Source organism: Parasteatoda tepidariorum, chromosome 6, assembly GCF_043381705.1.
Source record: "Parasteatoda tepidariorum isolate YZ-2023 chromosome 6, CAS_Ptep_4.0, whole genome shotgun sequence".
NCBI classification, from domain to species: Eukaryota; Metazoa; Arthropoda; class Arachnida; order Araneae; family Theridiidae; genus Parasteatoda; species Parasteatoda tepidariorum.
This window is the reverse complement of record NC_092209.1, coordinates 87,606,919-87,617,563: the sequence shown is the minus strand read 5'-3', so window position 1 is coordinate 87,617,563 and position 10,645 is coordinate 87,606,919. Positions and strand designations below refer to the sequence as shown.

General features: G+C 33.7%; 2 protein-coding genes across 2 annotated transcripts in view; one reads left to right on the top strand and one right to left on the bottom strand.

Annotated features, from left to right (window-relative positions):
- Positions 1 to 2,554, bottom strand: part of LOC107442747 (sushi domain containing 2 mesh) — a 9,739-nt gene extending 7,185 nt beyond the window's left edge. Inside the window, exon 1 of the mRNA XM_016056386.4 lies at positions 1,169 to 2,554. Within this exon, the coding sequence (XP_015911872.1) occupies positions 1,169 to 2,412 (1,244 nt within the window). The 5' untranslated portion in view covers positions 2,413 to 2,554. The remainder of the gene's footprint in view (positions 1 to 1,168) is intronic.
- The window catches only part of LOC110282031 (uncharacterized), a 34,203-nt gene that overhangs the window by 12,992 nt on the left and 10,566 nt on the right, over positions 1 to 10,645 (top strand). The window contains exons 2-3 of the mRNA XM_043050022.2: positions 4,495 to 4,668; positions 8,586 to 8,880. Of these exons, the coding sequence (XP_042905956.1) occupies positions 4,500 to 4,668; positions 8,586 to 8,880 (464 nt within the window). The 5' untranslated portion in view covers positions 4,495 to 4,499. The remainder of the gene's footprint in view (positions 1 to 4,494; positions 4,669 to 8,585; positions 8,881 to 10,645) is intronic.

Below are 10,645 nucleotides of genomic sequence, written 5' to 3'. Positions count from 1 at the left end.
TATATATATAAAAATAAAAATCCCATGCATAAGGGCATACAAATTAGGCATACGCAATAAAAGTTTTAGCGAAGGAACTACTACTAAAGAAAATGGGTCGAAAAACTAAACTTAAAAATCTGTTTGATTGTCTGAGAAAAAGGAGTTTATTAGGAACACGCCCATATTTTATCAGGTAATGAAACTATGAAGTTCCACGTTTCAAAGTAGTAAATTTTTAGATTACAAAGAATGTTTTTATTCCTCATTTAAATTTGTCGATGATAATAAAATATATTTTTAAAAATCAACACGGAATACTCTGTACATAAGAAGCACTTAAAACAAAATTATTTTCACTGAAAACTGTTAGAAAATGTTTGAAATTAAGGTTCAGGTTTAGTCATAAATAATATTAAGAATGTCTCCTTTTTTTAGGGCGTGGTCATGTTCTCAACGTAATACCAGTTATTTTAAAAGCGTAATTTTGTATAAATAGTCTGTAGGTAATAGTAAATAACAGTTTATTTGATGCTTTGGCCACTGTGTTCAGGATTAAAATAAATGTATTAAAAAAATTCTGTAGGTGAGAAGTAATTTTCGAATGAATTAAAAAGAATTATAATTATTTAAGAACTTTAAATAGTTGTATTTTCATTAAAATTTTTCACTGAATTGTCTTCAACTAAATGCTTTTTGTTATTTATCAAGCTAATCAAGTTTCGATAAAACTACAATTGATACATTGACTTTGTAATGTCATACGTTAAAAATAAATACAAATAGGAAGTGTAGAAAAAAATCTCCGGAATAAAAACCCATTACATGAACGTTTAAATATAAAAATATCGCCTATAAACTCTTGCAAAACATGTCATTATTAAAAAACTACGGTGCGTCTAATAGTTTGGTCTAATTATCATAATATACTAATATAATACCTGATATAATAAATATTCTATTTTTATATAATATACCGTCTAATTTATCCAATCGTCGAATTTATGTCATATATCGTCTAATTTAACCAATTGATATACGAACGTAAATAAGTGCAAACCGGTTTCAGTCGCGTAAAAACAATAAAGCTGTCTAGTATCACGTGATAAAGATTTTACATAGAATCTTATAGTGCGTCTAATAATTTATCCAGGTCAAAATTTTCGAAAAAAATAGTTTAAAATGTTACCTTAGTGGTGCTTCCAGTTTGTCGCTGCCTTCTAGAACGTTGACGTTAGCTTCCACCATATCGGGAGGTTGAATATAGTATTTACCATAGAAGAGAAAAGGTCCGTTGTCGATGGAGACTGAGAGATCGACATATCCGTGGTACATGACGGGAGGAGATATGCAGCTCACGTGATTCTCATCTCTGTAGATGCCATCAGTTTCCAGTGTGTCGAATTTGCAGCGAATAATGCTTCTCGGATCGAAGAAACAAGGTCCGGTCAGATTAACCATCGTACCACCCAGCATGCTTCCGTAACGAGGAAAGAAGGTCAGCTTCGGTCTTGTAGGCCAATTAATATCAAGGTATCTCTCGATGCAGCATCCTGGCCAGATCTCTTCATCTATCTGGAAGAAGAATCTTCCCCTGAGGCCATTACCGAATCCGAGAGAAGGCAGACGACTCACTCTTGGCTGTTGAGAATAGGGTTCGAACTCGTAAGCTCTGGTTCGATTACCGGCGTTGAATCCTATGAATGGGGGAATACCTTTCTGTCCGTCGTAATTGTCTTTGTCGGAAATCCAACCGATGGTGTCGTAGTTGAACATGGCGTAAGTCCTCTTCTCGTCTGTTGCGATCACCACTTGGTAGGAGTTGGTCTTCAGTGTGCTTCCGGGGTAGGCATTGGCGTGCGTGAGGTTCCTCCAAGTCACAATCATGGCGTAGGTCGGCTCAAAATCTGCAGCTCCAATCATGCCATCTCTGAAATCCATTCGAATCCTCTCCCTCAGCGAATCGTTCGATTCTTTGGCCATGATGACCATCTGAGAATACACCCCAGCATTGTCAATGGAGTTTGGAATGTCCTGGTAACTGAACCAGGGGGCTATCATGGAAGGGTCCTCTTCCCTCGTCGGATCCCGGATGTAAGGGGTGGGGAACTTGATGGGGTAGTCGTACGACAGGAGACCTTTGTTGAAAAGAAGGTACCCATCTCTGTGTATCCAAATGTACCTGAAGTCGAAACCAAAGAACGGAAGACGGAACGGAAGTGGGGTGTCCCGAATGGCTTGACCTCTGTTGATGGTGTCGACTAAAAATTCTCTAGAATGAGGATACAGAAGTTCAGAACGAAATCTCCTCATGTCGACATAAGTAGGAGCTTTCAAGGGAACGGTTTCTCGCTGTTTGGGTAGGGCAACATTTTGAAATAAAGCGCTTTGTAGAAAAGATGCAAAAACGAATATCCAAAGCAGCTGCGCCATTTTTTTTCCTTTCAAGAAAAAAAAGGCACTGCGTTAAAAAGATTATGTTCTTTAGTTCAACACCCAAATGATATACTTCGAACTCAGGTAAGTGCGTTATCACCTTCCCTAAAGTAGATAAAAACATCTACAACGCGCAACGGAAGAAAAGAAATGATTGGGTAATGTTATTTCAAGCATAACTTAGATAAGGAGGCCTCTCTTATCAGAAATGATGGTTTCTCATTTGGAGATTATTTTTTAAAGTAAATGAAATGACTCAACTGGTATAAATTCTCGGTAGAAAACATTTCTTGTTATGGGAACATCCGTAAAAATATTTTATGTCGTAGATTTTATTGTAAAATTCTAATGCTGAATTTAACTTACTTGCAAGATAAGAGCTATAAAATGTTTTGTTTGTACTATCGCACTAATTTTCCGACTTGATAGATCGCTAAAATTTCGATGCCATTAAAAGTCATAAATAATGTAAGCATGATTAATCGCCAATTGAAATTTCAACCACTTTCTAACTTAAACAAATAAACAAACACCACATTAACAAAATTAATAATTTTCTTTAAAAATAATATTTGTTGATTAAATAGGAAAAAATAATTTGATTTTCTTCCTATTTGAATCGAACAATTTATCAGTTTAACTACAAATATGATAATTACAACTGTAGGACTGCAACTTCAATCACCTCCCATCTCCACGTTTTCCGTTCTGTCAGAAATTAACAAAATTCATATTTTATTTACAAAACTTAGCTTTTTCAAATTGTTATTTTTTATCTACATTTATTTTTAGAATGAATCATTTTAGAGAAACGTTGCTCTAAATTTCTGTCTAATAAAAAACTTTCCTTACTTCCTGAGGAAGTTTATAAAGATATCTTCAGATTTTCAGAGGCAGACACTTACTGCAGCCATCAGTTAAAGGAAAAAATGAATATTTAAACTGAATGTGCAACGAAATACATTTTTCTATGCTGCAGTAGCTAGATGGATTTTTTCAGCTACAATTTGTACTACATATTTTACATGACGACAATGAGTGTAAATTTAAGCTCGCTAAAATATCTGCTGACATCAAATTAATATTTTGATTTTATACAATCTGAATTATACCACGCATTAACATACACCCTATAGGCCCTTCGCCATCAGGCTAACCGTGGGAGGTTCTAGTATTCTTCCTCTCCAAGTAACGCAAATGCGGGTTAACTCCATCAAAGAGTCCTCCACGAAGGCAAATTTTTCTCAATATTCGATCCAGGAGTTCCCTTGTCTTCTGGAATGGGTTCAAAATTGCAAGACTACTTAGTTGAACAGTAGTAGTCGTAAATCCATAAAATTGGGTCGGCTGTTCAACGACGGTTATGAAATGAAAATATAAAATACACCATATATAGGTGCTGTGATACAGCACCTGTCAGTCGTAACCTTTTACAAAAGAAATAACGCAAAATTCTACAAAAACTAATTCACCATTTTTATTATTCTTTTTTCATCCATTGTTCAAAAAAAAACCAAAACAATGATCATATCTATAATATCAAGCTTTTAGCTCGCAACATCAGAAAATGCGTGTTATTACATCACGTGACCCTGACAGCACCCATTTTAAAATATAAACTTTTTTTATTTGTTTTAGGTTCATATATTCATATTCACTTTTTGAAAGACGAAACTGGTAAAGTTATATGCCAAAAGTACAACAAAAAGAGAGAGTTAGCATATTTTTTTTCGAATTAAAAGAAAAAGTATTCACTCTTTGCCAGTATGAATTGGTAAAGTTATACGTCAAAAGCGCATCAAAAGGAGAACTATCGTTGGCGTATTTGTTCAAATTTGAAAAAAGAAAAAATTTTATTTAATAATTTCGTTTAATTTAATTTCATAATTTCGTTTAGCCATTTTACTTAATCGTGTTCATTTACTTTTCAATGATTTCAGTTTAATCCTTTATTGATTTTTCTTTTCTTTTTTTGTACACTTTATCTTTTTAATAGTTGATTTTATATGTGCATTCGTTGTATTTATGCATTTAATAAATGTTTTCAATGGTGCTAAGCTTTGATTTGTTTGTTTCTAGGTACAATGATTTGGCTTGTTTTGGCTGTTCTATCCATGACGGAGAATGGAGATGCCATAGAGTTCGAGCCCTTCTTTCCGCACGATACATTCTTCTCTGCCGAAGATCCCTTTAGATTCCTTCCCCCGAGCTACAAGCTGGATTCAACCCTCTCCCTCAGGCAAGATTTCAATGGTAATCTCACAAATAATGTTAATTCAATTTTACATATCGATACATTAATGATGAAGCGTGTTAAAAAATATTAGTATTCGTTTCCCAAGTTTTTCACACTGGGAACACATCAATCAACTAGATTAGGTATTCTAATCCTCTTAAGGCCTAGTTTCTTAGGACAGGACGCCGTCAGCTGGAAATCAGCGCTAACCTCTGATTGGTCCATTTGTGAGTTTGATAGTATACGTCATCGAACGCTCATCTTGAACTACAATTGCCGTTTAACTCAACTGCAGTTGGATTACAACGTGACGTTAACCACAGAAGCAATGGCGGACAACATCCAACAGCACATTGAAATCAGCCAAGATTTTGACATTAAACATAGCTTCTTCATTAAACATAGCACTCTTCATTTAGCTGAGCTATAATGTGTTTTTTCTTGGACAAAGTCATTATTTGTTCTCTAAAACACTGGTCGACAAAAACAAAATCAATACTAATTCAAAATAAATATTTGTTTACGTTATTAACGCATGCTCAATGAGTGATTATGTCTGCGTTGGACCGACTGCTTACGCTGAGCTAACAAAAAAGTATTTTTTTGGCGTCAGCTCTACGTCAACTTTCCGCTGACGCCCAGATAAGGTGCTTGTCCGAAGAAACCAGACCTTTAGAGAGCACTTTTTACACATATTTTATAACATTTCCTGTCAAATAAGCAATCATCAATTTCGGAGCTGATCCAAAAGTCATAGGAACTGCAATCGTTGCAGGCACGCCCACAATACCCAGTTAGCAAAACAAAATTTATTTTCGTTCAGCAAAAACCTTTTAATGCAAATCTAAAAAGGTTCGTAATGCGGTTTACGTGTAAATCTTCTAACCGTAAAACTAGATCTGTGACCATATGCTCTATTCTACGCACATTTCCCTAATCCAAACCCTTGGAAAACAACTTTCTACATAAAAACCTTAAATCGAGGTTGGATAAGGGTTTTCAAGAGTGAAGAAATCCTTTAATAAAGCTGGTCTCAAGGTGAAAATAATCTTAAATCTAGGTAATCATAAGGTTTCTTTTCGCGAAGTCTTGTATGCTCAGCTAAAATCCACCTTCTCTTGAAATTTTAATGGACAATGCAATTTGATCCTATCGCTAGTGTGACGTCAGCTAATACGTCATTGTGGACCTTAAGTGACAATACTTTTTGAAAAAGCTTTAAAAAATAGCTTTTTAATCGTTTTAGGATGAAAGGTTTGAAACTGCAATATTTTTGCTTTATTGAAAAAAGGTTTTTTAGTACATTTGATTCTTTTCAAATGAATGTTTTGGAATACTTTAACAAGTATCTTTTCCAATTTTTTTAATTTTTTATTTCCAATCAATTGATACCAATTAAAACTTTTTACCCATTGATAAAATGGGTCTTGTTTTTTGGGTTTTATGGCTTTAATTGGACGTCCACACATTTTTCAACTGTGTTCAAGAGTAATAGTAAACAGTGAGCATGCGTTGCTATGGCGTGAGCATGCGTTGCTATGGTGNCGCCAACTCTTCACAAGCATGCCTGCCAACTTTTACGCATTTGGCGTAAAATTTTATTTCTAGAATTAAAGTGGTAGTAAAATGTATGCTTGCTATATATTTTTTACATTTATAAACTTAATTTATAATCTTTTTGATCCACCACTATTTTTAAAGAAATTAAGCATATATATTTTTATGTAATACTGTTGCAGTAATCCGCACAAGCTTGCGCAAAATGCAACGTTTGTGTCTGCTTAAAATTGCAATTTAATTTCCATATTACTACCACTGGAGAAAATCATCCTCGAATGGATAGAAAGTTGGCAGGTATGCTAGTGTGACGTCAGTTAAAACATCATTGTGGACCTTAAGTGACAATACTTTTTGAAAAAGCTTTAAAAAATAGTTTTGAATCCTTTTAGGATGAAAGGTCTGAAACTGCAATATTTTTGCTTTATTGAAAAAAGTTTTTTAGTACAAGAATTTTCGCGACAATAGAAAGAGAATCCCATTGTACAAAGTTGCCATAAGGTTATATGCTTTCTCGGTGAAACCGCTTGTATAAGCAGTAGGCAAGTTTTATTCTCCCTGAAAAGAGCAATTGCGAAATACACACACACCCATATATTCCCAGCTTTCCGTCGAAATTAACCGCAGATAATGATTGCAAATGATAGAGTAATTACTTCTGTGTGAAAATGGATGGGGATTTTTTTCCTCTTCACGTAAAACTTGACTAAACTTACGATAATTCTTACAAAAAGTTTTCACATTTGATTCTTTTCAAATGAATGTTTTGGAATACTTTAACAAGTATCTTTTCCAATTTTTTTAATTTTTTATTTCCAATCAATTGATACCAATTAAAACTTTTTACCCATTGATAAAATGGGTCTTGTTTTTTGGGTTTTATGGCTTTAATTGGACGTCCACACATTTTTCAACTGTGTTCAAGAGTAATAGTAAACAGTGAGCATGCGTTGCTATGGCGACCGCTGCTGTTTGATAATTCTTTTTTCTTTTCACCAGCAGTCATTCTTAACGTATTTACATAATAATATTTTAAAGTATTTTTATATTCTTGTATTATTAACTTATTACTGTCTTGACGGTGATTTTAATATAAATATGAATACTGAAAAAGGAAGGTGACGTCTCGAAACACTTACATAAGCAGGATATGACAATCAATCAGACGACAAACATCAATGGAGACAGTTTTTGCAACCTATGATTTGAAATGTTGTAGCGTTTATCGGAGTCGAACCAGAAAGAAAAAGCATTTGACCAATGAGTAACCAGTGATCATAATAAAGCGATCAAATTTTTTTTTATTTAGTTTTTTTTTAATATTTATTTTTAGTTTCTTTATCGAATTTTTTAGGAATTAGCTAATAATGCTGCAAAAATCCTTTAGTTCTAAACCAGTTAATTGACTTTAGAGCGCAAATAAATCCTTGAATAATATCAACTAAGTTACTTAACCCTTCCGCGGATTCATGAAAAGGCAAATGGATTATTTCATTCGAATTAAATTTCTTTTGTTTTCAAATCTAACAGACAACTTATTAAATAACGAATCTTGTAAATCATTATGTCTGCGGCAGAACGTAGTGCAGTACATAGTCTGCTGCAGGTTAAGTTTCGAGGTCAAGGTTTATGTTAATTGACCAAGTTCCACTTAACGAAGACTGATAATTTGTTATTCGAAGGATTTACGTTTTCAAGTTGCGATTTAAAATTATTTTCGTTTCTTGTATTGATGTGCTCAGCAAATTTGGTTATTTCTGCCAAAACATTCTGCTTTTGGCGAGATTTAAAAATTATCTACATTATTTTAAATTGATATCGTTTGTTTACTAGATATTTAATATAATTTACAGACTTATCTTTAGTGTTTCTACTTTTTTTTCCAATTCCAACACTGAATAATTTTTTATTGTATTGAAATCAGCATCTTATTCATTTTTTAACTCTAGTCTGACGATTTTTTTTTCTTCCAAAGTTTCGAATTCGTTTGGCATTGTATGAAGCCATTTCAATGACTAGAAATTGAGACTTTTTTTTGTGATTAAAGGTAGTAACCTAATCCTTTAAAAGAGAGATCGGAAATTGCGAAACTACTATAACTGCTACTTTTTATTTTATGATTGATTCTCTTTTTGTGCTAGAAAAACTGAATTGACCTAACGCATAAGACAAAACGAAACTTGATTGCAGTCTTTTTACAGCATTCCAATTTGTAAGAGTCGTTTTTATAAAATCCATATTCATTTTAAGCAACAAATTTTTTTTAAATCTTATGTATTTGCAGTTTTGTTACGTTAAAGTAATTAAAGTTTTTACTATAATAATCATTAACTCGGGTCTCAGAAAAATGAAATGAAGGTTCTGTTATTCTTTACAGCTCCATATGCATCCGAAAGTGCAGACTTACCATTGTACACAGACGGGAAAGCAACCCTTCCCCAAAAAACGTTGTCGAAACTTGAGAGGGACTACAAAACTCAACTACATAAGGTGGCCAGTGCCAATGCCGATCCTGGATTATACGGCCGAAACGGAAGGACTCGTACATTTTCAGATTATTCTTTCCCCTCTACTCAGAGCGAAAGTCGATTCAATAGTGAAAGTTTCAAGAGGGAGCCAACGTCCAAAAATGTTGAAATTCAGAGAGGATTCGTTCCAATACTCGGTAAAAGGTAAGTGTTAAGAACCTGTAACTGTTTAACCCAGTTCACATGAAAGATTTTAAAATGAATGTAAAGTCAAGCTAAAAAAATATGCCTCGAGACGAGCATAATGAGGATGATTTTCAGTGATAGCTCCTTTTGTTCGTGTCAAAGTACTTTTTTTAATTTAATAACCGTTGTCAAACACCCGACCCAATTTTCGAGTTCACGACTACTAGCGTTTAACTCCGTAGCCATGTAATTTTGAACCCATTCCAGAAGACACTCCTGGATTAAGTATTGGGAGAAATTTGCTTTCGTGGAATACCTTTAGATGGAACTGACCCGCATTTGCGTTACAAGGAAAGGAAAACCACGAAAATCGCCCATGGTTAGTCTGATGGCAAAGGGACTCTAACCCATGATCCGTCTACCACTGAGGATATTTTTATGTCCACACTGTGGTCGGTGCGATACGGGTGCGGAATTCGTGTCGACCAGCCACTGCTGGGGTCGAACCGGGATAACCTTATTGGGAGGCGAGAGCTCTATCCCCTGAGCCACCACGGCTCTCTTGTCAAAGTACTGTAGTGATATCATGAGCCTATTCATCATCAGCAGCAATAGCGAAATTATGGCTTAACCAGGTTTTTGGAGTTGATATATGTACATGACATTTGTGACAGACTATCATATATGAATACATAACTACTTTCCGCCGATGAAAATTTTATTAATGTAATCCACAGTTTTTGAAAAACCTTGATGTTACGAGGTTTAAACCCAGAATTGTGATGGTAAGCGAAACTGGCCTAATATCAATATTAATTGATACTAATGTATGTAATATGCAATAATAAAATAATGTAGCAGCTTGATGTACTTCATTTTAATTGCAATCGTTTTCAATTTATTTATTTTCGTGAAATACTTTAAAAATCGTTTAATACTTTCTTAGAAGTCAATTTTCAATTTTTTTAAAAACTTTATCAAAATACATATTAATTTTGAAATTAAACATTTTTCCAAAAAAATTATCAGCAAAAAAGATATATATTCCGATTATTAAAATTAGAAGTTTAATATTTTTAAAATTGGTAGCATAAGATATTAAAAAAAAATGACAAATCAGAACTTAATACTTCAAAATACTCTTAAATATTAAGCAAAATGTCTATAAAAAGTTAATGAGCTGATTAACCATAACTCTTCTAGCGAAAATAATATGCTAGTTCTGCTCAAAAATGAGCATTTATTGATTTGAATGTCAATTATCTTGGTATAATAAATCAACAATTTTCAGAATTTCCTTTTCGAAAAATCGGGTATATTCTCAGAAATTAACCCTGTTTTTTTTTCCACTCATAGCATTTCTAACAACTGCGAGTTGATTTATAATAAAAGCTTTCATCTTACCACGAGTTTTCGTTCACTTTAAGAGTTCGCACATGCAAACTGGTTACAGTCATTTACCCGCAAACGACAATACACTCATTTTACCAAAATTTAGAAACCTAAAAAGTGACGCTGCTCACTACTGTACTTCTGATGCCATCAAGCGACTCCATTTTTAAATTGGACTACCCTTGTATGTTATCTTTGTGCTCAAAACTCCCTAAAAAGCAATAATTGTCTGCCTTTTTTGTGATTTTCCAGTAAGCTAAAATCTTGAAAATACTGTATCAAGAAAAAAAAGGCACACAATTTTCAATGCAGCGCAGTGAAAAAATGCTTTTTTTGAAAAAAATGCCTTTGTAGTGTATCTACCACTACAAACAATACATTTCCAATACCC